Raw genomic sequence first — 25,633 nt, 5'->3', positions numbered from 1 at the left:
TAAATAAAGCATGTTTTGTTTGATTACTTACCTTTGGTGTTGTTGGGGAGGTTGCTGAATGCCAGACTAGCAGGAGGAGGTGGGCATGAGTGGCACACCTGCCTTGTTCCGTTCCCTACCCTGTGACTTGCGTGGCCTGAGTGAGGTCACTGTCTGGGCATGACCTGGAGCAGGCCTTGCCTGACAAACCCACGGGAGGCCATCAGGTCTTCCCAGCTCAACCACAAACACTCTGTTTATTCTGAGTTACAAATATTCTGTTTATTCCCTACTTGAAGGTGGGGTGAGGGGGGAAGGTGATGGGCAGGGTCTCTGGGCCTGTAGGACAGCGGCTGCTCTGGATGCCAGTAGTGGCCAGACGGAGGGGGCCAACTCCAGGCCAGATGCCTTACAAGGAACTACTGCTCTTTGGGTGAAGCCCAGGTTCTGGGAGCAAGAGGAGGACCAGCCTGAATCCAGGAGAGAAGAAAGAAGCAGGAGCACCTGCCGGGTTGGAGGTGGGTCTAGGCTCACTCGGGCCGGGTGCTGCCTCTGGAAAGTGGGTTCTACCTGGCAGAGGGGTGAGAGTGGAAGGCAAGTTTGAGAGCAGAGCAGCCAGCACAAAGGTCAAGGTTTCCAGCAGCAGGCTTCCTGGGACATTGGCCTCACACGTAGTCCCTCTTGTCCAGCCCAGATGCCCCCGAGCGGGAGGGGATAGAGTAGCCCAGCCTCGGTCCTCGGGGCCGCTCGATCTGGGGCGGGGGGCACGTGCAACACAATAGCCCCCCGCCCAGCAGAAGCAGGGCGGACGCAGCCCAGCCCAGGTAGAGGGAGGCTCCCAGCTCCCGCTTGAGGGCCTCGGCCACCAGGGGGTTGTAGAAGTCCTGGATGATGGCGTGGGCTGTCCAGCACACAGGGACGAGCACCAGGATGCCCGAGAGGAGGAGGAGGACTCCCCCGGTGAGCACGATGCGGGCCTTGGCGCCTTCGTCCTCCACGCAGGTGGTGCACTGGGCGCCCGTGATGGCCACCAGCACCCCGAGCAGGGCCAGCAGGAGGGCGATGACGCAGAGGGCCCGGGCAGCCTGCAGGTCCTGCGGCAGCGCCAGCAGCGAGTCGTACACCTTGCACTGCATCTGGCCCGTGCTCTGCACCACGCAGGACATCCACAGCCCCTCCCACACCACCTGGGCCACCACGATGCTGTTGCCGATGAAGGCGGTCACCTTCCACAGGGGCAGGGCGCAGGACACCAGGGTCCCCAGCCAGCCCAGCACGGCCAGGGTCATGCCCAGGAGTTCAAGGCCAGTGGAAGCCATCTGTCCCCTCCCTCAGTCGGGTCTTCCCCAGCTCTAAGAGGCCCGGTTGATTGGAGGAGTGGGTCCGATGCTCCACGCCTGTGGGAACGCAGGTGGGGGGTCTCCGTGCCCAGCAAGGGCGTGTCAGCGTCCTCTGACCCAGACAGCGCTCACCACATCCGAGAGCCTCTTGTGGGTGCCTCCTTGCTCCGTGCCCTTCACAGATGTGTCTCTGAACCCCCAGCAACAAATCCACCCCAAAGTCTCGTTCAGCTGAGTGGCTGCTGTTGCCAGGCGGGTCCCGTCGTCCCTTAGGTGCCCTGCAGTCAGGCCCCACCGCCGCCTGTCTGACCAACTTGCACAGACCCTCCCGACCCACCTGTCGAGAGGAGAGCCAAGCCGGGGGCTGGCGCGCAGGTTCTGGGGCTGAGCGGCTCACCCGGCGGTACCACCTGGGGACTCCAGGCTGCGGGCAGGTTTTTAAGGCCGAGGCTGGGGAGGAGCCGGAGTGATGGAAGGAGGCGGGGCTGGGGGTGGGGGGGCTCAGAGTCGCGGGGGGATTGGTGACCAGGAATGAACTGGGGATCAAAGAACCTCTGCGCCTGTGGGGACGCAGGGACAAAGGAATGAGGAGGAGACGGGACTGGCTGGGGAGGCAAAGGCCTTGGCTCAGGCTGAAAGTGGGAGGACACCTTGGGCACCATGCTGAGCCTCCTGAAACCCAGTCCCCTGCTGTCTTTGCTCTCCCGCCCCTGTTTTGTTTCTGTTTCACGATGCAGACGCACCAGCTTCCCCAGTACCGCACACCCCTGTCCCTCCAGCCCACCCACCCAGCACTCTCTGGAATCTGATCCATCTCCCTTCTCAGCCTAGTGGCTCTGGCGGCTCCCGAGGGAGGGGCCCCGCCCGCATTGTTCCCCTGGCGACAGGCGCCTGGCGCCCAGCTCAGGTGGCATCACCCAGGCTACGGCCTAGAAAACCAACCCCCCTTGACTTCAGCTCAGGTGTGCCATTCCCACCCCTGTTGCTGCCACCGGGGGCTGAACTGAGTGGCTGAGGGTGTCGTGGGGCCGGGGGATAAAGAGCCTCTTGTGAAGGTGGGGGAAGGGGAGAGTAGCAGGGAGTGAGCCCTAGGTGGGGGGACAGCCCGGCTCTATTTGGGGAGATACCGAAGGGGAGGGCGAGGGGGTGTGAGGCCCAGGTGACTTGGGAGTCCCTGAGCCCTGCCTCGCAGAACTCAGGATGCACAACCCCTTCCTGAAGACCCCATCAGAGCCCAGGACTCCCTTGTGGGAACAGTCCAGCCTGGGGGTCACGCAGACCATGGCTCAAGTCCTTCCCGCCCCCCCACCACCCCACCCACCTCCCTGGCCAGGAGCAAATTCATAGAAGGTCAAGCCCCCTTGGGTCAAAGACCCCTTTGAGAAATCTCACAAGACCCACAAACAGCAGCCCTCATTTTGGGGGGAGGCATGAGCTCCTTCAAGCCCCTCCATCAGTGCCAAGCACTGAGCTTTATTGTGTGTAAAGGGTGTTGGGGGGCTGATGAAAATTCCCATCTCCAGGGTGATGGGGAGAACTCCGGAGGGAGAACCTCTCTCCTCCCCCCACTCCCCCTGAGGAAGCTGGAGCTCATCTGGCCAGTGGGGGCAGGGATGGGAGGGCACCCCCCCCCCATGCATACCTAGTAGCTGCTCTACTCGGCGACCCTGGGGGAGGGGTCGTCCCCTCTTCGTCCTCCTCTTCCGCCTAGAGGGGCTGCATTTGTAAAGAATTCTAACTTCAAGTGGCTGCAAAGCTCTGGGAACAGCTTTTAGCAGTTTTTTGGAAAAGAGGTTTATATCTTGATCAGATCTGTAAAGGGATGGGCACCCCCAGAAAAGCAGGAGAACTCCTCCCCCTTAAATGGAGAGACAGTGAGTGAAAATCACTCAGTCCTGTCCAACGCTTTGAGGCCCCATGGACTATACAGTCCATGGAATTCTCCAGGCCAGAATACTGGAGTGGGTAGCCATTCCCTTCTCCAGGGGATCTTCCCAACCCAGGGATCAAACCCAGGCCTCCCGCATTGCAGGTGGAGAGACTGAGGCCAGTGCCAATCAGAGGATCTGACAGGTGGACTCCAGTGGCCAGGGAGCCTCCCCAGAGAGGGGCAGAGACCCTCCCCAGAGGCGAGCAGACTATCGGCCTGCCTGGTGGCCCTGGCCTGAGAATGGGGCGGAGGGTGCTGATGCAAAGGCTGGGAAAAGACCAGAGCTCCCTGCTGGCTGGGATGAGCAGGGGGAGGCAAGGGTGGGTTGTCCAGCTCGTCCAGGCCCCTGAGGACTCACATTTCATGAGGGAAGGGGGGATGTGGAGAAAGAAGAAGGACAAATAGAGGCAAGCCTTCAGTGGGCTCCCTCCGGGGCTGCCAGGAATCCAGTCACACAGGTTTGGGTAGGTGTCTGGCGGCAGCCTGCCTCCCTGTTCTCCAGAGGGCCCACCGACCCGCGTACAAAAGGCTTCCCACCCAGGGCAGCTGCAGCCTGGGACTTTTTCTCTCTCCAGGCCTGGAGACAGTCTGCCTCTGGCATAGGGTATAAGCCACCAGCTCATCTTGATTTGCCTGGTAATTACTAGTTTGAGCAGAGTCCTGCCTCAGGGTAGGGGGGACAGGGACAGTGGGTCAGCCTGCAGTCAGGCCTGGCTTTACTGTGTTAGTCGTTCAGTCGTGTCCGACTCTGTACAACCCCGTGGACTGTAGCCCTCCAGGCTCCTCTGTCCATGGGGTTCTCCAGGCAAGAATACTGGAGTGGGTTGCCATTTCATCATCCAGGGGATCTTCCCGACCCAGGGATCGAACCTGGGTCTTCTGCATTGTAGGCAGATTCTTTTCTGTCTAAGTCACCGGGGAAGCCCAGGGAAGAAGCACCAGGGAGGCCTTGCTTTCAAGGCCCACCAAGTCTACCGGCGGCTCCACCCTGCCCGCCTGCCCACCCTACCCCCGACATTGCGACGGGGCCTAGTGGGGTCAGTGCACACACCAGGTAAGCTGGTGCCCAGAGATGGCACTAAACGGCCTCGAAGTTTCCTAGATCCCATCATCTACCCTCTACACTGCCCCTAGCACAGCCTCGTGGGAGGTGGGCGCTCAGGGGATGAAGATGCCCCCTCTCACCGTTGCCCCCAGAGACCAATCCCAGCCACACTTCCCGCACATCTCCCGCTCCTCTCCCTCCTGATAAGGCACCAACTCCCACAGCTCGGAGGGGGAGTCAACGTGGGGACATTTGTCAGAGAACTAGGAGGAGCCCACGGTCCCAGGGTGGGGGGGAGGGGGAGGACAGAGCCCCAGGGCACCAGGGCTGGAATGTGCTGCCCACCCTCAGCCCTCAGCCCTCCTTAGGCTGCAGCTAGGAGGCCCCGGGCCCTCTCTAGGGTTTTCTGGTCAGCCTTGATTCAGAAGGATCTGGGAACTGAAGGGTTAAAGTTGGGGACTACGGAGGGGCCCGGGACTCAGGTTGGAAGGCCATTGTTAGGGAGAGACCAGCACCCCCACAGTGAAGTTACCATCTCAATGACAATTTACAGAGTCCCCAGCAAATCGCCACCTCTGGGGAGAGAAGTGGGAGGGAAGCCTTCCTGGCTGTACAGGGGGTGGGGGTGGGGAGGAGGGGGGGAGGAAACCGAGGAGTGAAAGAACCAAATCGAACCTTTGTTCTCTCTGGGAGGGCGGAGGGGCGGGAGGCTCAGGTGGGCCCCAGAGACGGGGGCTCAGCTTAGATGGAGGTGAGTGGGGAGGGGTCAGCACCAACCCTAGAGTCCATCTCAATCCCCTCACAGGGGAACAGGACAAAAGAGGGGGTGCTGACCAGAGCCACCAGGGGTCAGGAGGTGGCTATGGGGGCTGCACAACAACCCCAGAGGCTGCATCACCCATTTCCTGAGGCCCCGATATACAGGCAGAAAGCCCCCAGCTGCTGAACCAAAAGGAGCAGAGGAAATTGACATCCCAGTAATAATTCTCCTGAGTTCACATCCCCATTTTATAGACAGGGAAGGAAGCTCAGAGAGCAAAGGAACTTGGCCAAGAGAACACATGGGAAACAGGACAAGCCTGGTGCAACCCCAGACGGACGTCAAAGCTACCGGCTCCGTGCCCAGCATTGCTGAACTTCCCGGGCATCCTGGTGCGCCTTTCCCAAAGGCAGTGCCCTCTGTCCTAGACCGGCCGGGTCTCCCTAAAACCATCCCCCTGCATCTGACTATGCGGGAAGTCACCCTCCACCTGGGTTCACTTTCAGTGCCTGCGTTCCTGTAGCAAGGCTTCCCAGGTGACGCCAGTGATAAAGAACCTGCCTGACAATTCAGGAGACATAAAACACTGGGGTTCCATCTCTGGGCTGGGAATATCCCTGGAGGAGGAAGTGGTAACCCACTCCAGTATTCTCACCTGGAGAATCTCACGGAGAGAGGAGCCTGGCAGGGCCCAGTTCGTGGGGTTGCAAAGAGGTGGACATGACTGAGTGACTTAGCACACGAGCATGTGTCCCTGTTGCAGAAAGGGCTGTGTTGGCTTGCCACTTACAGATCGGTGGACTATGGGTTAGATCTAGTGTCAACACCACCCAGGTCTCGCTGGGCAAATTCACAACTGCCTAATCTCGGTGTCACCTGGCTATAAACCAGAGAGAAAAGCCTGCCCTGCTGAACTCCAGGGCCACTGGCCCGGGCCCCATGTGCCCTGCATATCTTAGGATTTATTGGAGGTATTGACTGTGTGTGTGTATGTGTGAGCATAATGACAGTTTCACTTGTAAACCTGTGCCGACTCCACTGACTGGGTAACAATTAACTTTATTATCAGTCATACTTGTCAGCTTTCCACCAGCAGCAGTTATCCATCTGAAGCTCTGAGAATGTTGTCTTCTTTAGGAGCCCACATTGTCTTGTCCTTGTTCACTGTCTGAGTCTTGGCTCAGAGGGCAGGAGGACTATAGGACACAAAGTGGGTAGAGGAAGCAGTGAGCTGGCACCCATGGGAACTGGGTCACCATTCAGCTCAGGGGAAAGTCAGTCTATTTTTTTCATTTGTCACTGAGGCTTCCCTTGTGGCTCAGCTGGTAAAGAATCTGCCTGCAATGCGGGAGACCTGGGTTGGGAAGATCCCATGGAGAAGGGAAAGGCTACCCACTCCAGTATTCTGGCCTGGAGAATTTCCTCACAGAGTTCACAAATTTGACTCGCAAAGAGTCGGACACGACTGAGCAACTAAGCAACTCACTCACTGAGAGCTTAATCAAGACACTAGGTCCTTTGGGTCCTGCTCAGGGACTCCAAGGGCACCCAAGTCTCAGGTTTAGCAAAGGATAGAGCCTAAAACATGGTTTAGGGAAACTGAAAGACAGCACAGCAGGTGGGTCAGCCCCACAGCGCAAGGATGAGGGTGGCTCCCAAGCCCTGGGAACGATTGAAGGCAGGAGAAGGGGATGACAGAGGATGAGATGGTTGGATGGCATCACCAACTCAATGGACATGAGTTTGAGCCAAGTCCGGGAGATGATGAAGGACAGGGAAGCCCGGCATGGTGCAGTCCCCAAGGTCCCAAAGAGTCAGACACGACTTATCAACTGAACAACAACCCAAGCTCTGGAATGTCTCAAGATCCTTAATTCCTTAATCCTTAATCATTCTGGACTTAGGGTGGGCCCTATATTCAATAGCAAGTGACTTAAGAGAAATAAGATGGGGGGAGATATGAGATACAGATACAAGGGAGAAGGTCATGTGAAGATGGAGGCAGAGACTGGAGTGATGGAGTCACAAACCAAGCAACACCTGGAACTGCCAGAAACTGAACATCAAGGAAGAATCCTACCCTAGACCCTTGGGAGGGAGTGTGGCCTGGGGACATCCTGATTTTGGACTTCTGGCTTCCAGAACCAGGAGAGAATAAACTCCTATTTTAAGTCACCCGGTTTGTGGTGGTTTGCTACAGCAGTTTCGGGAAACTCATCCACTTCCTTTCTTGCTCCTGGGTCCCAGGCTCTCAGAGGTCCCCCGAGGTCAAGTTGGCTTCCTGATACCACTCCTGATCTGCTGTAGAAGAGCCCATTGAGATAGGGCGTCTGCCTGGTTACCTGAGCCCAAGCCACCTGAGTAACAAAGGGAACTTTATTCTGTGCTGTACACGCAGGGGAGAAGGGGGGCAGAAGCGGGTGGTAAAGATGGGGAGAGGAAAGGGGCTTCCTCTCATGACTCACCCTGGGAGCTTTCCTATCCTGTGGGTGTGACTTCACAGCCCTCGCATGTGACACTCCTGTTCCAAGGCCCAGTATCGATTGTCCATCAGTACCACTGGTTTCCTGGTGCTCCCAGGCCCAAGGGACCCTAGGATCTATTTCAGCTGAAAGTTTGACTTCTTAAGACTTGGAAAGAATGTCTGAGTTTCCAAGAAGCCATACAAACTTGAGCAGAGGACTTTAGTGATAGTATCCAAACCTTTTATTATACAAGAGAAAATGAGACATTTTACCTACACTAGTAAAAGTATTTCAAGTTTTTGTTTTCATTTTCTCCTGCTGTGTGCTGGGGCTCCTCAGCCCCACCCGCCCAGATCACCAGCCAGTTTATCAGTACAGGGAATTAGTTCCATTCTCAAATGACCAGACCAGAGGCTTCCTGTAAGGTAGTAGGAAAAAATGGAAGAAATGGCTCCAATCTTCAAATGAGTTTATTTTCAGGCCTTATCTTTCCTTCTCCAACCTAAGCTGCTCCGGGCACGCCCTCCCTGCTCGCCAGGCTGTGCTCCGACCCACGCCTTCTGAACCTGCCCGAGGGGTAGGCGGCGAGGGGCACAGTCCCTGGGTCCAGGCAGGGCTGCCTACTCACCCGCCCGCAGCCCCTCCTGGGCGGGAAGGGCCGGGTCTTTAGCAGGGAGGCGACAGGAAGAAGTAGGGCGGCGGGGGCGGCGGCGGCGGCAGCAGCGGCGGGGGAAAGGCAGGCAGTGGCCAGGGGTCTCGAGGCACTGGGGGCGCCAGCAGGTTGAAGGGCGAGGGCCGTGCAGGCAGCGGCGGCAGCGGCTGCGGGGGCGGCTCGGCGATGAGGGGCGGGCGGCCGCGCGCGCCCACGGGACCGGGAGTGGCGGCGACCGCGGCCTCTGGCAGCGGCGGCAGTGGCAGGTGCGCGGGAGGCGGCGCGGGCGCGGGGAGCCGCGGCAGGTCCTGCAGGGCGAGCGCGGCGGCGGGTGGCGCGGGTACGCAGGCCTCGGGCGGCAGCTCCGGCAACGCCACGTGGGCGCCTGGGCCCCAGGGAGCCGGCGGCGCTGGCCGCAGCGGGAGCGCAGGCAGCGGCGGCAGCTCGGCCAGGGCGAGCGCCGAGGGCGGCGGCGGCGGCGCAGGGCTCAGGCCCGGTGGGAGTCCCGGCAAAGGCGGGTGCGGCAGGGACGGCGCGGGTGGCGGGGTCAGGGACAGCGACACGCGGGACCGGCCCAGCCGCGAGTGGACGCGGGCGCGGGCCAGCCGCGGATGCGAGCGGGAGCGGGGAAGCTGGGCAGCCAGCTTGGCCACAGCCGCCGCGCCAGGGCACCTGGCGCGCAGCTCGCGGAGGCCTTGTACCCCCAGCAGGTGGCCACGCGTCGCTCTGAGAGAACCCCAGCCAATCGGAGTCGTGCGCTGCCGCACTCCAGCCAATCAAAGGCCAGTACGCCGGCGACCTATCCATTTCTCCCGCCGGCTGTCAGGAGCTATCACTGACAGCCAATCAGAGACAGGAGCGCTCTCTGTTAAGTCCTTCTTCCCGCCTCTCCCTCAGCCCCAGCCAATCACAGTGCTCCGAGGTGCCACAGGCTCCATCCCCACTACCCCTGAGAACAGACACTGCATGTTCAGTGGGCGCCCCCAACTGGCCTGAGCGTACACTTAGCCGCTGCATCTCCCCTGGTTCGACGCCCCCACCCCGCCCTCCTTCCCCTGTGACAGCCCTAGAAGAGAGCTTATGGATCGCCTCTTTTGGGGTTTGTCCTTAAGAGATGCTCTTTGTGGGTCAAGATCCATGCAAATTTCCATCCAGTGATCTGTGCATGCACATGTGTGTGCTAGTCATTCAGTCGTGTCCGACTCTGCAACCCCATGGATTGTGACCCCCCAGGTTTCTCTGTCCATGGAATTCTCCAGGAAAGAATACTCGAGTGGGTTCTCATTCTCTTCTCCAGGGGATCTTTCCGACCCAGGGGTCTAAACCGTGTCTGCTACATTGCGGCAGATTCTTTACTGTTTGAGTCACCAGGGAAGCCCAGAGAAGAGATGAAAAGATACCAACTCAATAGCAAAGCTTGACATGTAGCATTTGCAGTGACGTTAAGAATGGTTATAAAAGACAAATGGGTGACAAAAGGAAAAATGGTCGATCTATTTAAAGTCGGAATATGAAGTTCAAGAGGCAGCCAGGAACCAGGTTGGTGCTGGTGCTCAGTCGTGTCTGACTCCTTGAAATCTACAGGGCTGTAGGCCACCAGGCTCCTCTGTCCATGGAATTTTCCAGGCAAGAATACTGGAGTGGGCTGCCATTTCCACCTCCGGGTGATCTTCCCGATCAAGGAATCAAACCCACATCTCTTGTAACTCCTGCCTGGCAGGCCGATTCTTTACCACTGCACCACCTGGGGAGCCCAAAGTCAGAATATAGAAATCTTTATTAAAACAATATTTGGAAAAAAAACACACACACACACAACAATATTAGGGTCTTCCCTGGTGGTCCAGTGGTTATTTGCCTGTCAATGGAGTGGACTCTGGTTCGCTCCCTCAGGACACAACTACTGAAGCCCACATCCTAGAGCCGGGGCTCCACAGTGAGAGAAGCCACCTCAACAAGAAACCACACACCACAACCAGAGAGTAGCCCCTGCTTGCCACAAGTAGAGAAAGCCCATTTGCAACAAAGATGACCCAGCCCAGCAAAAATAAACAAATAAAACGACAATAAATTATTAGAACATGTCGAGGTTGGTTAGAAAGGATAGCACCCACTGCCCTCTCTGAGACTGTGCTGAGTGGCCCCTCTACCCAGATGTTGCTCTTAATCCTGTTCTCTAGTAGAGATGATGTGGTTTGTTCCACATCTCAGGGCAGAGAAACACAAGATGATTTGTTTATCCCTAATTTCACTTTATTTTTTACACCAGTTCAGACTGTTGCTTGATGTGAGGTGACCCCAAAGTGACTTTTTAAAAATAATTCTATTTCTTTTTTGTTTCACTGTGTCTCTGTTGCTGCGTGCAGTCTTTCTCTAATTGCACTAGAGCTGGGCTACTCTTCCTTGCGGTGCACAGGTTTGGAGCAGGCTTCAGTAGTCGTGGCATGTGGGCTTTGTTGCTCTATGGCATGCGGAATATTCCTTGGCCAGGGATTGAACCCGCACCCCCTGCACTGGTGGTGGATTCTTACCAATGTACTCCTAGGAAAGTCCACTCGATGAGTTTTTAAGAACCAATGTGTTCTTTGTAGCTCAGTCACATTCGACTACTGTGACCCCATAGACTGCAGCCCGCTAGGCTCCTCTGTCCATGGGATTCTCCAGGCAAAAATACTGGAGCGGGTTGCCATTTCCTCCTCCAGGGCCTCTTCCTGACCCAGGGATCAAACCTAGGTCTCCTGCATTGCAGTCAGACTCTTTACCGACTGAGCTTCTTTGAGGGAAGCCCAAAGAATCAATATTTTTATGAAAAAGCAAAAGCCTATGATGATTCTCAAATAGAGCAAATTAAATGAGGTAGGCTAAGAGATATCAGGCTGGAATTCCAATAATGTTTACACAACCTCCTCAAGCTTGTGCATACTGCAGTCAGGTTTTTGTCTATATCTGTTATCTTAAATCACTCCATAGAAAAACAATCTGAGTTCCTCCCTGGGTGGCAAATCCCATCAACTCTATTCAACTCAAATTCTTCAGTTAAGGTAAAACTTCACCAGATTGCAAGAGGTATAGACTAGGGGAGGCATAGCTCAGAACAGAGACTTAAGGATACTGGTTCTGGGACCATCTAAGCCCCAGGTCAAAGTTCAGAAGAGCAGATCAAACCTCAGTTGTGCAACCTCCAGTCTGGACCCAGCCTAGGAGAATAAATTCACTTCCACATTTCTGGGTGATTAAATTTATAATCATGGGATGAGGAAAGGAAGCAATCCAGTAGCACTGATTACTGATACTGGATTAGTAACTAGCATTTTAAAATGCTTGAAAGTGTTAAAAAAATAAATAAATAAAATGCTTGAAAGTGTTCAGTAATCTGAGATAGTAAACGTCTGACTGATTTCCAAGAACCCCTTAAAGTGCTTAGGAAGAAAGTTGCTGGTTGGATTTGTACACACACACACCCCAACCCTGTTAAGAGATCAAGTAGATTATGTGCATAATTATTTGAAATGTCTAAGGGAATTGAGTATCAGGCTTGTAAAGCATGCTAAATATTTAGGGAGACGCTGATCTGACAAATTTATAATCTAACTGAGTATTAATTTAAGAATGTGAAAGTGAGTTTTACATCCAAATTATAAGATGAATCAATACAATGATATCTGGAAGCAAGTATAAAGGCTTAAGAAAAATGAAATTTTTAGTGGATCATTTTAATAAGTTAATTATCAATTAAAACACAAGTAATGTATAATGTGGGCTTCCCAGGTGGCTCAGTGGGTAAAGAATCCATCTGCAATGCAGAAGATGAGGGTTTGATCCCTGGGTTGGGAAGATCCCCTGGAGGAGGAAATGGCAACCCACTCCAGTATTCTTGCCTGGAGAATCCCATGGACAGAGGAGCCTGGCTGGTTACAGTCCAAGTGGTCACAAAGAGTCAGACACGACTGACTCAACTGAGCATGCACACAGTGTGTAGTGCACAAGTCCCCTAACCTAGACAAGGCTCCATCCATCTCTACATTGTGACCACGTGTCGTCCCCGAGAGCAGGCTTGAGTTTGTTCTGTGCTCATGTGGCTCCCATCTGGAGCACAGCCCCTGGCACACAGCTGTGTTGATGTTTGTTGAAGGAATGAATAAGGTGCTGGGTGGAGGCTGCAGGCCCAGGCGGTCCCCCAGCCCAGCTGGTGATCCCCCCCACACAGCACACAGAGGCAAACAGGGAAGCACACTGCCTTTATTGAGACTTCCAGCCTGCAGGAGACCCCAGGCCAGAGGCCAAGCCAGAGGGTCTGGCCGGCCTTGCCTGAAGACCAGGCTCGCGTGCAGAGGCGCTCAGGATGGGCAGTGGGAGTGCTCGGGTGCTCAGCATTTCCCAAGCAGTCAGCGGCCTGGGCAGAGGCAGAGCAGGGCCCAGCTGAGTTCTGGCCCCTGTTCACCTCCTGGGGGACACGGGCCCTCTATCTGGGACCAGCCACCCACCAGGCACCCACAGGTGGCCTGAGAGCCACTATCTGTCCCTCCCATGGGTTGGGGTTGCCCCCAGTGCAGCCCGGAGGGGTGACGATGGTGGCATGGGGCGGCTGGGGGCAGGGCACTGAGTTCCCTCTCACCTCCAAAGCCATTTCCCAGTGGGCCATTGCTGCCTCTCTTCACCTCAGGGCCTCCTAAGGCACACAGACAAGCCAGGGCACCCGGGTCAGCAGAGGACTTCAAAGTCCTTCTGCTCACTCCCAGCTTTACCCAAGGCCCTGGGAGACCCCTACTCACCCAAGGGGCCAGGGCCCAGCTCTGGCCTCAGCTGCCCATAGGGCCCTGGGGGAGGGATGGAGGTGAGGATACTGAGTTCCTCCTGCCCACCTCTACGCCCGCTGCCACGAGTGCCCCCCTCCCTCTCTGCAGGGCAGTGAGGTGGGCCCAGAGCCCAGTCAGACACCCCCCAGCAACACTCTTCCACACACCCCATTACCTGGTTGACTCCCGACTTCTGGGTATGTGCCTCCAACCCCGTATCTAGGCTTCAAGGCAGCCCCCCAGGGCCCGAGGGAGGGCCAGGGAAAGCCCCTCAGGCCCCCAGCCTGACCTGGAGGAGGAGAGCCAGCTTGGGACTGCTGCCCACTGGACCTGGGTGTCCAGGATGCGCCGCTCCTCCCCGGTTCTCAAAGCCTCCCGCCTGCCTGGCCTGGTCCCCACCGCCCTTGCTAGGGTCCCCTCTGCCCTCTCAGCATGTCTTACCATTTCCTCAAGGGCCTGGAGTGGCCACTTTGGGGAGCACGAGGGCGTCCTCCCCATACCGTGAGAGAACCAGCCCTTTCCCCGCCCTCTTGCACCTGGTCATCTGGGTCCAACTTACCGTTCAGAAAGCCATTGGCCCCTGGGAACCCTGGAGGACGAAAGACAAGGTCAGAGACATGAGCACCCCCGAGCCCAAAGCCCCCTCCCCAGCTCCCCCAGGCACCTGGCTGTGGGCGGGCCTCAGGGAAGACCCCGGCTCCCAGACCACCGTTGCCGTTGCCGTAGCCCAAACCTGCAGGAAAGCGGTGGAAGGGGGGCTGGTTGGGGAGGGACGGGGGCCGCAGGGGGCGGAGGGGGGGGCAGGGTGAACTGCTCACGGAGAGACAGGGAGGGGCAGACAGACAGACTGACTCAGAGGCAATCTAGAGAGGGCCTCCCACAATCCTGCCCCTGCAGGCAGCTAAGGGGGACAGCCCAGCTTCAGGAAGCCATGCCTCCCCCACCCCGGGCACCTCCTCCCCACCTGCTCAGTCATCACTCTATTCTGACCTGAGACAGGACCCACCGCACAGGCTCGTTGGGTCTGTGTGGCCCAGCGCTTACTACGCGAGAGCCCGTTGAGTACAGACAGAGACAGACACACAGACAGACAAGCCGTGCTCGCCATGAGGGGGGGCAAATCATGCCCAACATGGGGGCCCAGGGGGCTCACCGACTTTCTGGGGCCTGAGGCCCCCACCAAAGCCTGGGGGAGAGGAGGCTGGGTCAGAGATAACCTCGGCTTCCCGGGCAGGTGGAGGCAGGGGAGGGGAAAGGGAGGGAGGGAAGGGGAAGCTCAGAAGGGCCTTCTCACCCAGTCCTGCTCCTGGTCCGTAGCCATTCTGGAGCTGGTACCCTGTGAGGGGAATGCAGGTGAGTGGGGAGGACCCCGGCTTGCCCTCACTGCTCGGGGCCCGCGTGTGGACCTTGGGGACTCTGAGGCAGAAGGGGCTCTCCTCATCCCCAGGGAAGGGAAATCCAAAGACATGAAGTAAGAAAGCAGCATGAGAGGCCGAGGGTAGACTCAGAGAGGGACTTCCTGGTCTTAAGGCACCTGAACACCTGAGGTAGGCCAAGGAACAAGGGAGATGGAATGGCATAATCTGACATGGAGAGGGAGCAGACAGACACAAACCTGCTTCCTGAGGTTTCGGTCCCCACTGGAGGGCCGGAGTAGGCACTAGAAGGAAGGCCGGGGGACAGGAGTGAGCCAGTGGCGAGGTGGGTGGGGAGGGCCTCAGGAAGCCACGGGGGAAGGGCTGGGGCCTGGGGGTGCCGTCATACTGGCAGTCACATGGGGTCTCAGGGCCAGAGTTCAGGCTCTTCTTCACTGACTTCCTGGAGATCGGGCCTGGGGGCTTCTGAGTGGCCCAGTCAACCCCAGCCTCTCCTGGGACTAAGTACCCACCATGGTCCCTCAGGCCCCCTAATCGGCACTGACCTGGGAACTTGCCATCCTGCCCTGGGAGAGGGGGCTGGGATCTCAGGACCCAGCCACCCCCTTTATCAGAAGGGATCCCTGGAGTGGGAGGCTTGGCAAGAACCCCACCACTGCAGGGACCTAGATGGGGAGGAAAGGAGAGGGCAGTGACCCAGGCCAGCGGTGCCTCCAGGCTGCCCTCCTGGCTTCCGCCTGGTCAAGCCATGGCCTGTGGTGGCTTCTAGGGCAGAAAGGTGCTGCCAGTGGGGACAGTGGCCGTGTCATAAAAAGCCCAGTTCCCATGGGTCAGTCTGCTCTGGGGACAAGGGGACTCAGCTGCCTGCTGTGGTTCCTGTTGTTGCCCACCCCGCCCCATCATCCAGCAATATCCCCCCACTTCCTTCTGTTCCCCGCCTGCCTCACCTGGCTGGGCCCCCAGCCCATTGCCGTTGCCATATCCTGGAGAGGAAAAACGGATGTGAGGGGCATTGAGTGGGGGGGGGGTCTGAAAGGAGAGGCAGGAGGAGGTGCAGGACAGGGAGGGGAGGGCTCACCTGGCTTCTGAGGTTTCAGACCCACTCCGAGACCTGTGGGGGAGACAGAGGTACCTCAGGCCCAACCAGCCCTCCCTGAGGAAGGAGCGCTCTCCCTGACCCCAGGCCCCCACCAGACTCACCTGGGAGGAGTTGTGGCCCGTTCCCCAGTGGCATGTATCCTGGGAGGAAGAGGGGGCATGAGGGCAGGGCCCTGGAGACTTCAGAGGGGGCAGAGGAGAGGGGGATGAACTCACCTGGCTTCAGAGGGCTCACGCTCCCTCCCAGACCTGCGGGGAGACCAGCAGAGGACTCAGCTCTTCGCCCACTGGGGTGTCACCTCCCCACCCCCCGGAACTCCAGGCCTGGCCCTGCCCCGCACCTGGCTGGGCCCCTTGGCCTGGGAAGGCTCCAACTCCCAGCCCATTCCTGTAAACTGGAGAGACAGAGGCAGGGGTTACAGAAGAGCAAGGGCGGGAGGAGCCGGTTTCTGGGCATAGAGAGAAGGCGGGGTCCAATCCTAACAGCAAGCCCAGGGCCACCGAGCAGTTCTGACTGCACCAGGGGCCCTGCAGTGTGACTCGAGCCTGCCAGGGTCGTCGACCTGGAGATGACAGTCACGGGCTCAGTCCCAGAAGACTGCTCCCCACCCCACCCCCCCCGCCCCACATTTTGGCCACCAGGTTCCCATCCGAGTTGTCACCTGTGCTTCTGATCAGCTGACTGAAGATCAGAGATTCCCACAACCCCCTCCTTGGGGAGGGGTTTGATTAATTTGTTAGAGCAGCTCACAGAACTCAGGGAGACATCTTACTTATTAGATAATAGAAAATATTAGATAATAGAAAAGCAGGGACTAGACACAGGCAGGCACTTAACTTCTCCCATCCCCTCTGAGCATGCCACTCCCAGCGCCTCCATGGGGTCATCAGCCCAGTGTTGTTATTTGCTCAGTCATAGCCAACTCTTTGTGACCCCATGGACTGTAGCCGCCAGGCTCCTCTGTCCAAGGGATTTCCCAGGCAAGAATACCGGAGTGGGATGCCATTTCCTTCTCCAGCGGATCTTCTCTACCCAGGGCTCAAACCCATGTGCCCTGTGTCTCCTGCATTGGCAGGTGGGTTCTTTACCACTGCACCCCCTGGGGAGCCCTGTTTCCTCTTATGAATCACATGATCACAGGGCAGGTAGAGAGAAAAGGAGGGTTTACCTGGCTTCTGAGGCTTCATGGCCTCAGCAACTCCTGGAGAAGAAGGAGGTGGGAGCAGGTGAGGGACCATGACCTGCTCTGAGCCTCTATCCCGCCATCTGCCCCCAGCACCCACTCCTGTACCTGGGCCATAGCCGACGGGAGCTGCAGGTCCTGTGAGGACGGGGGGAGAGGCTGAGGTGCACAGGAGGCTGGAAACTGGGTCGCCCTTCCTCCCAGTGTAGGGACCAGAAAACTTGGCGCCTCCTCTTCTACAAGGCCACCCTCTCCAAGGAGCCCAGGAGGGGCGCCTCAGAGCAGGGTATAGGCCCTTGCCCCCTCCTCTCTCCTTTTCGCCCAGCCTCCAGCTTCTCCCAACCCCTCAGTTCTGAGCTGGGGGGCTGGTGGGGACCTCATCACCCATCCTGACCCTCAGAGGCCTGGAGGGAGGCAGAAGAGGATACCCAGGCACAAGACCTCCACCCCAGAGTCCGCCAGTCTCACCCGGCTGGACGCCCAGTCCGTTGCCGTTCCCAAATCCTGGGGGGCGGGGGGGAGATAGAGGTGGGCATGTGAAAGGAGGCAGGGAAACTCAGGGTTTGGGGAGACGGGGAGAGGCGGCTAAGGCAGCCTCACCTGGCTTCTGGGGCTTCATGCCGGCTGCCAGGCCTGGTGAGAAACACAGAGTGAGTGCGGGCCCCCAGGCCGCCGCAGCCTCCCTGGGCAGGGCCCCCCTACCTGCTCCATAGCCGCTGTCAGCCACAGGGCCTGTGCAGAGTCGGGGCGGGGGGGGTGGTGGGAGCGGTGATGAGACTAGTCGTGAAGCTGAGGGGTGAGGCCAGCATGGGGGCCCTTCAGTATTGCCCCTTCCTCTCCCAGGGTCCCTGGTGCCCCCGGGACACCCTCCGGCTTGTGAAGCAGGCCGTGGAGTCATGGGTCTGAGGGACCCAGGAGGGCCAGGATGTCCTCCTCTCCTCTGATGCCTGGGGTTTCCCACCCCCTCTAGGCCTGGGGAGGCAGGGGGGCTGACATGGACTCTTCTAGGCCTCGCCGGACCCCCAGGCCCCAACATTCAGTTTCCCTGTGGCCCCCACCTCTCTCGTCCCTGTTCCCTCCTCACCCCCTGAGGCCCTGGGCCCAGCTGCCCTCACCTGGCCTGGCTCCCAGTCCGTTCCCATTACCATATCCTGGGGAGGAAAGTGGGGCGGCGGGCAGTGTTTGAAGGTGAACCCCTTCAAAGCAGGAGGGAGACGAGGCAGGGGGTCTCCCCCCCTCCCCCGGCTTTGGAGGCCAGCCTCGTCTGCCCTCTACTCAGAGCCCAGCCCCTGCCCCCCGGTCCCCTGCCCCAGGGAGGCCCACGCCCAGATCCCCGAACAAGGAGGCAGAGGGTGGGGGCACTCTGATTCCGGGGGTCCATGGATAGAGACAAGGCCAGGGTAGGACTCCCCTGGCTTCTGGGGTTTCATGCTCCCCACGAAGCCTGAAGACATGGGAGCAGGTGAAGGGCCCAGAGTCCCCATCCCGGGCACTTGAGGGCCCCCTCTGCTCCTACCTGCTCCGTATCCCTGCGGTATTGCTGGGCCTGTGGGGAGAGGAAGGGTGAGCTGGGCGGATTTGGGGTCCGGCTGAGATGGAAGTCAAGCCAGAAGGCTGGAATCCTGGGGGTTTCCTCCCAGCACCCCTCAATCATTCCCCAGCCCTCATGAGACCTGGAAAGGACACCAGCATGTGGAAGCCTCCAGATCCCACCACTCTCACCTGGCTGAGCTCCCAGGCCGTTCCCATTCCCAAATCCTGGGGGACAGATGGAGGTGGAGATGAGGGGGCAAGGGGCCGCAAACTCCAGGTGGGGGACAGAGACACAGGCGGGGCTGAGGCTCACCTGGCTTCTGAGTGTTCACACCCCCTCCAAAACCTAGAGGAAAATGGGGAGCAAGTGAGGGACCACCCCGGAGCTCCAGCACCCCGACACCAGCTTCTCGCAACCCATCGGTACCTGCTCCGTAGCCATTCTGAGCCAGGGGGCCTGTGGGGGAGGAGGGGTGAGAAAGGAGATTGGGACCCTGGCTAAGGTGGGGGGGAAGTGTTAGTTGGTCAGTCACCTTGAACTCTTTAGACCCCATGGACTGTAGCCCACCAGGTTCCTCTGTCCATGGGGTTCTCCAGGCAAGAATACTGGAGTGGGTTGCCATTTCCTCCTCCAGGGGATCTTCCCAACCCAGAGATTGAACACAGCTCTCCTGCATTGCAGGAGAATTCTTTATCATCTGAGCCACCAGGCAAGCCCCAGTGGCCCCCTACAGAGCCCGGGCAAAACCAGGGTCTCAGAGGTTCTCTCCGAGCCCCTCTGAATCCCTCATCAATCCTGCCCCTCAAAGGCCTGGGGGGGATGGGAGAGGACCCCCTAGATGTGGACCCCCCCACCCCACCCCAGCTGGGCGGGTCCTCGTCCTGGTGTCCAGCCTCCCTGTGGAGCCTGAAAGCCATCCCACCTGCCTGGGATCCCCCCGGCTGGTGTCACCCCCACCCCCACCAACCAGCGGAGGGCTCCTTGACATCCCCTCACCAGTCGCACGCTCTGCTCTCAGCACGGGCTCTTGCCACCATGGCCCGCGGCCACTTCCAGAGCCTGTTCCCTTTCTGGCCCTCTCTCTGGGATGCCCCAGCTCCAGATTTCTCAGTGGGGCACAGTCTGCCTCTGGCCCCTCCTCCCCAGAATGTGCCGCCCGCCAACCTGGCTGCCGAATGAGTGTTTGTGATGGAACCCCAGACGGGATGGCGGGTCTCACCTGGTTTCTGAGGTTTCAGCCCTCCTACTCCAAGGCCTGGGAATGAGGAGACGGTCCAGCGAGTCCACCCGGATCCCGTCTTCCATCAGAGCCAGAGTCAACCCCCTCCCCTTCATCCACCACCCCCTGGGTGAGCCCTGCAGCCCTGGAGCTCCGGGCCTCACCTGGCTGGGTGCCGTCCCCGGTCCTGAATCCTGGGGAGATGGAGCGAGAGGCCTGAGACTGAAGCAGGGCTTGAAAGGAGCACAGATACAGAGAGGACGGACAGACAGACAGACCGACCAAGAGCCGACAGGGCAGAGCAGGACTCACCTGGCTTCTGGGGTTTCCCGCCCCCTCCAAAGCCTGAGGAGAGACCCATGGGTGAGGGACCCTGGAGCGCCCCCTCCGGGCCTCCCCCCTCAACTCCCCTGGTCCCCTCTCTACCTGGTCCAAAGCCATTTGGAGCTGCAAGACCTGTGGGGGGGGAAATAGGAAATCCAGACAATGCTGACTTGGGGGTGAGCCCCAGCCTCCCGCCATGGCCTCCCCTAGACCCCTGCCCTTCCCCCCAATTCTTCTATCCAGCCTCGGTAAGTTCACAAGAGAGGTCCCCGTGGGGACCTGTGCCAGGAAAAGGGCTGGGGAGACAGCGGCGGCTGAGACAGGAACCCCAGATCCAGCATTCCTCTTCTGGCCCCGAAGATTCCTGGGGTCTTATCCACACTGATCCCACTCTGACTGCTGCGCCCCCCGCCAAGTCCTGACCTCAATCCGCATGGCTTGGGCACTCAGCCCAGCGGGCCTACAGACCCTAGGCTGACGGGCATGGGGTCTGCAGTGCACAGTCAAGGCTGGGCTCAGGCAGGCACTTGGGAAAGGTGGTGGAAGGAGTGAACCCCAAAGAGGCCCCTGTTAGGAGTACAGAGTGGGGCATGGCAGTGACCCCTCCCTCCCCCAGCAGCCTGGGCCCTAGCCTCCCTCCCTGGCTGGGCCCCCAGGCCACGCCACTACCCTCTGTGAGCCATTGATGGGGGCACAGGGGAGGACTTGGGGTGGGGACAAGGGCAGGGAGGGGCAGGGACCGAGTCTCTGTCTCACCTGGTTTCTGAGGTGTCACGCCCCCTCCCAAGCCTCGTACCTGTGGACCCCCCCCAGCCCCTACTCTCCCCCATAAACGAGTTTTGTGCCCTCCCCAGCCCCTCCCCTCCCTCCTCCCCAGCACCCCACTTTGGCCCTGGCGCCCTCACCTGGCTGGGCTCCAGCTCCAGGGAAGGCCCCAGCCCCCAGCCCATTCCCAGCGATGGGTCCTGGGGAGACGGAGCAGGAGGGAGTAAGGGGGGGGAGGGACAACTGGGGGGGAGGAGGGCAGGGACCTAGGGACAGGGTGGGGCTCACCTGGCTTCTGAGGCTTCACGCCCCCTCCAATTCCTGAGAAAGAGACCCAGACTAGGTGAACCCCGAGCCCAAGCCCGCCCACCAGCTCCCCCCCATCTCCATCATCTCCAACCCCATCCCTGACGACTCTGAACCCTGGGGCCTGTGGGGAGAGGGAGATGGGGTCTGGGCTGCCGGGGGTGGGCCCACATCTCCGGGGGTGTCCTCACCCCATGAGCGAGGCACCCCCAGCACAGTTCTCAGAGACTTATTCCCAGAGAGGGGCCGGGGAGGATGAGGCTGACCTCATCCCAGCCCAGGGGAGGGACAAAGAGGCCGACGCTGACACAGCCAGCCCCTCCCCTAAGAGCGGGGGCGAGACCCTGGGCCCCCCTGGCCTGCCCCTCCCTGCAACCCTGCCCCCCACGCTCACCTGCTCCGGGAAAAGCCCCAACACCGATACCATTTCGACCCCCGAATCCTGCGGACAGGATGTGAGGCCGTTAGTCACGGCTGGGCAGGTCGGGGCGCACTCCGGGATGTGGGGGGACCGCCGGGACGGGGGCGGGGCTCTCCGGGCTGCGGAGGCTCCACGCCCCCGCCCCCCCAGCTGCGCTCCGTAGCCCCGCAAGACGCTACTCTCTCCCCGACGGGTTCCCCGATTCCAGCTCCGCGCGCTCCCTCCCCCATCCCTGGACCCCAGGGCGGTGCCCCAGGCGCCCTTACCTGGCTGGGCTCCCAGCCCCGGGAAAGCACCAGCTCCCAGCGCATTTCCGTATCCTAGGGGCAGAGAGGAAGGGTGGAGAGGGCAGGGACCAGGGCCGGGGCCGGGGCAGGAGGACGGGGAGGCGATCTGAGGGCCATCACACGGTCGGGGAGCGGGGCTTACCTGGCTGCGGGGGTTTCGGCCCCCTTCCAAAGCCTGGGGGGAGGGGCAGTGGTTGAGGGGACCCAAGAACCCGGCCTCTTCCTGGGACTCCATGAGGGAGAGGTAAAGGGGGGCATTTGGGGTCCCAGCTGAAGGGGGGGCGACTCCATGTTCTCTGTTCCCCAAACTAGACCACGGGATCCTTTATGGACCTTGCCCCTGCCCTGGGGGAGCCAGGGAGAAGCCCCTCCCGAGGGTGACCTGCTGTACCCCTCGCACCCCTCTCTGCTATCCACACCCGTCCTTCCCCACCTCACCTGGCTGGGCAGCAGCACCCGGGAGGGTCCCGACTCCCAGCCCGTTCCCGTTCCTAAACCCTGGAGAGACACCTGGGGAGACAAGGCTGGGGGGTCAGGGAGGAGAGGAGAAACGGGCACAGAGCCGGGAGGGTCAGGTAGGGTGAGGCTCACCCGGATTCTGGGGCTTCGAGCCCTCTCCAATGCCTGAGAAGGAGACGGGGTCAAGGGAGGTTCTCGGGACACCCCGTGTCCGGGCTGCCCCAAGAATCCTGGCCCCACCTCTACCTGTTCCGTAGCCATTCTGAGCTGGAGGGCCTGTGGGAGAGTAAACCAGGTAGGTTTAGGGTGGGGGTGCAGCACCTTGGACCCCACCAGAAACAGCAAACCTGACAGCTCCCTATCTGGCCCCCACCCCCGGAATCATCCATCCTGCCCTCCCTTCCGAGGCCTGGGAGCCCAGCCCCCCTCCCCACCCTCCACTCATCTGGCTGGGCTCCCAGCCCGAGCCCATTCCCGAACCCTGGGGGAAGAGAGCGAGGTGAGGGGTGGGAGAGAAAGACGGGGAGACGGGGGAAGAGCTGCAGTGTAATACCCTTTCAGAAGCCTGGGGGAGACCTGGTGAGAGCCCCTAAACGCCCCCCACCCCTCAGCCTTTCTGAGCCTGATGACTCAACTCCAGTGTCCCTTCCAAAGAAGGGGGAAGGCGTGGGGGTGCGGGTGGGGGGAGCTTCTGCGAGTCCAGGCCCCTTCCTCCCTTCCTCTGCTCAGAGCCACCCCAGGGGCCTCGCTCTGAGCCCGGGGTGCGCGCCCTGGAACTGGCTTCTGCGGGCAACCAGGGAACAAGCAGGGAAGGAAAAAGTTGAACCCTCAGGCGGGTACTGGGTGATGTGACACCAGAATGGCCTTGGTAGACTCCTGATGGACTCCTGGGGGGGTGCGGGAGGTGGTGAGAAGGAGGAAAGGACAAGGAAGACACTGCAGGAAGGGCGGCAGGTGGGTTTCTGGGGGGAGCAGCAGCACGGGGGTCCCCGAGTATTTCTGAGATGGCTGCCTCCCCCAGACCCAAATCCCATTTCCCGTGCCTCACCTGCTCCTAGACCACTGGGGGGGCCGTAGCCTATGGGGGAAACAGGGAGGTGAGCGGGGGTGGGGCAGGAGGGGCCAGGAGCGAGGGTGCCCATTGCCAGGACACAGAGGGAGGGTGCCCCCCCCCACCCGCCCCAGCCTCAGGTTCCTCGGGGGTCACTGCAGGGTGAGCAGACTGGTGGCAGGGAGGAAGGGTCCCTGGTGAGGAGGGAGGGCTCTGGGACACACCCCTAGGGGCGGATCGCTGGTATTTTGCACCCCTCACCTCTGTCCTTACTTGAGTACCCCCCTGGAATCCCATCCGCCTTGGCCCCCCAGTCCCCCAGTCTTGCTCTCCTGCAGTTCAGCTGTGTCAGCTCTCAGGAGGGAGCCCCAGGTCCCTGGAGGGACACCCCACCTAGCTCACCCCCGTTTCCTGCCTCCCCTTCCCACCTCCAGGCCTTTGCCTCACCTCACTGCTGGCGGCAGGCAAGGTCCTTTCCCTTTCCTGTTGCAACCTGCCCCCACTCCCACCCCCTCCAGGCCCTTCCTCCTCTGGCTTCTTTTCCTCACACAAGTTGAGGTTCTGCCCTCTCTTAATTCCCCTCCAAGGGTGCGGGGTGTCTGTGTTTCTCACACTTGAGCTGACATGAACAAGGCCACCTGCCTTGTCTTCTCTGGGGCCCCCAGATCTGGATCCCAGAGCAGGGACTTCCCCCAGAGAGCCCCCAGACCCCTGCGAGGGAAAGACCAGACCCTCTTCCTTGAGCCCAGAGCCTGGAGGGTCCACTTACCTTTCCCCAGGCCTAGAGACGATGGAGGGAGTCCTAGGGGAGCAAGCCGGGTGCCAACTCAGGGTAGGGACCCCGGGGACAGAGCAGGGGCAGGTCCCAGGCGTCTGTCCCCCAGCCTTCCCAAACCCTGCCCCAGTCCAGACTTCACAGACCCTCCCCTCCCTGTTTCTGGGGCCCAGTGCTCCCCCGACACCCCCAAACCGGCCGGCAGCCCCACCACCGGTGCTCACCGCCTTGCAGGCTTTCAGAGGTCAGGCCGAGCAGGAGAAGGGCTGCAGGGAAGGCCCAAGCGCTCATGATGCCGGCAGAGTGGGAGGGCACCACTCTGTGGGCCTTTAAACACTCCTGCTGGGTGGGGGCCAGGGGCTCCACAGGGCTGGCAGACCCCAGGGGGCTAGCCCCCACCTCCCGCTGCTGCAGGCGATTAGCCCCGGCCTCCTCCCTGCCCCACCCCTCATCCATCAAAGGTGCTGACAGCCGGGACAGGCCCCCACCTAACCCCCCGAGGCTCCTCCACCCCTGTCAGGGGCTGGGGCCCTGGCGACAGGCCTGGAGGCTCAGCTGCTCCCCCACCACTTGGCGAGGGGCAGGTGGGCACCCCAGGCCCAGCCCAAACACAGCTGGGGGTGAGAGGGGAGCCAAGCCCAGAAACGTGGGTGTGGCTGGCAGGGGACCCTCTGAATGAGTTAGTGTGTTACAGCAAAGAGGCAGTGTCACAGGGGCAAGTGGCCCAGGAACAGGGTAGCACATCAGGACCTCATCACTCTCCCACAAGCGGACGTGTGCGTGATGAGTCCACTCCATCTCATCCTGGAGACACCAGGCAGCGACCACACCAGGACCGGATTGGCAAGCGTGGGCCAGAGCCTCCCTTTCACGAGGGACGGTGACATACGGGGGTGGGTGACATGCACTCAGCCCAATTTAGTTTCTCGAAGGCTCAGCAGGGGCCCATCCGATGCATGAGCCCCCCCCCCCCCCCCGCCCCGCCCCCAGCTTCACCTCCCTCTCCTGCTCTGCTCCAGCAGCACTGACTCTGACTTTAGGGAGAGAATCTGGGTCGGGGGAGCTGCTTAAGCTGCAGGGGACGCAGAGGTGCAAGAAGGTTGCCTTGCGGTGGATGAGCCTGGAGCTGGGGCCCGGGGAGGGGGCTTGGTGGAGAGCTGAGTCCTGGAGGCCGGGATTGGCAGGCCTGAGACATGCCAGGCATGGGGGGTCTAGACCCCAGCCCCCATCCTCCTGTGGGCCCCCACTGGGCTGGAGGGGGACAGCGGTGACTCAGGGTCCCTGGACCTTAGTCCCGAAGGCTCCACTCTCTGTCTGCTGGCCTGCCCACTGCTCAGCCAGCCCCTCCTGACATCTCGAACTGAGGAGTCCAGAGTCCAGCCGGCTACACTAGGCAGCCTGGCAGGGTGGGGCATGGAGAGGGGCTACAGTGAGGAGTGGGCCACAGCGGCGGGGGGGCTTTTTGGGGTGAGGCCTCTGAGCCCATGACAAGGGGGCCGGGCTCAGTCGCAGTGGAGGGTGGGCTTCTCCCAGGTCCTCCTCACTGGTGGTGCTCCCAGCACCCCATCTCTGCCTCCCCCACACACCCTGCACCCTTGCTGCTCACTCTCCCCACACATGAGGGCCAGCACCCCTGGGGCATGCGCACATGAGTGCACATGTGGTGTGACCATGCCCGTGACACCCACCTCCCCCCCACAGACCCCCCGGTGAACACGATCTCCTCAGCCAGGCGCCCCAGCCCAGCACCCCACAGGCCCACCTACTGCCCTGCCAGGGACAGGCGTCTGTGACCTGGAGTCCTGGAGGCTGGGAAGGTTCAGGGCTGGTCCCTGGCCCCAACCACTCCCGAGAGCCCAGGGCAGCT

At 60.2% G+C, this 25,633-nt stretch overlaps 2 protein-coding genes across 2 annotated transcripts; both read right to left on the bottom strand.

Moving 5' to 3' along the window:
- Positions 1-644: 644 nt before the first annotated feature.
- On the bottom strand, positions 645-1,298 carry CLDN9 (claudin 9). Its single transcript, XM_065920272.1, has one exon. It carries the CDS (start codon positions 1,296-1,298, stop codon positions 645-647), a length of 654 nt encoding a protein of 217 aa, XP_065776344.1.
- A 6,887-nt stretch (positions 1,299-8,185) lies between these two features.
- On the bottom strand, positions 8,186-24,090 carry GREP1 (glycine rich extracellular protein 1). The gene is made up of 35 exons (XM_065919272.1): positions 23,991-24,090; positions 23,761-23,793; positions 22,989-23,018; positions 22,187-22,216; positions 22,073-22,105; positions 21,920-21,991; positions 21,461-21,514; positions 21,168-21,215; positions 20,756-20,788; positions 20,608-20,667; positions 19,805-19,834; positions 19,691-19,723; positions 19,543-19,572; positions 18,586-18,615; positions 18,472-18,504; positions 18,348-18,383; positions 18,142-18,171; positions 17,741-17,776; positions 17,226-17,258; positions 17,094-17,129; positions 16,734-16,763; positions 16,611-16,643; positions 15,783-15,836; positions 15,658-15,690; positions 15,544-15,582; positions 15,422-15,454; positions 15,291-15,326; positions 14,889-15,008; positions 14,262-14,303; positions 14,121-14,153; positions 13,632-13,700; positions 13,527-13,556; positions 12,944-13,069; positions 12,787-12,840; positions 8,186-8,865 (listed from the first exon to the last, which is right to left on the bottom strand). The coding sequence occupies exons 1-35, from the start codon at positions 24,055-24,057 to the stop codon at positions 8,186-8,188; spliced, it is 2,199 nt and encodes a 732-aa protein (XP_065775344.1). The 5' UTR covers positions 24,058-24,090.
- Between the last annotated feature and the right edge of the window lie 1,543 nt (positions 24,091-25,633).

Source organism: Muntiacus reevesi, chromosome 2, assembly GCF_963930625.1.
Source record: "Muntiacus reevesi chromosome 2, mMunRee1.1, whole genome shotgun sequence".
Classification (NCBI taxonomy): Eukaryota; Metazoa; Chordata; class Mammalia; order Artiodactyla; family Cervidae; genus Muntiacus; species Muntiacus reevesi.
This window is presented reverse-complemented; position numbering and strand designations above follow the sequence as displayed.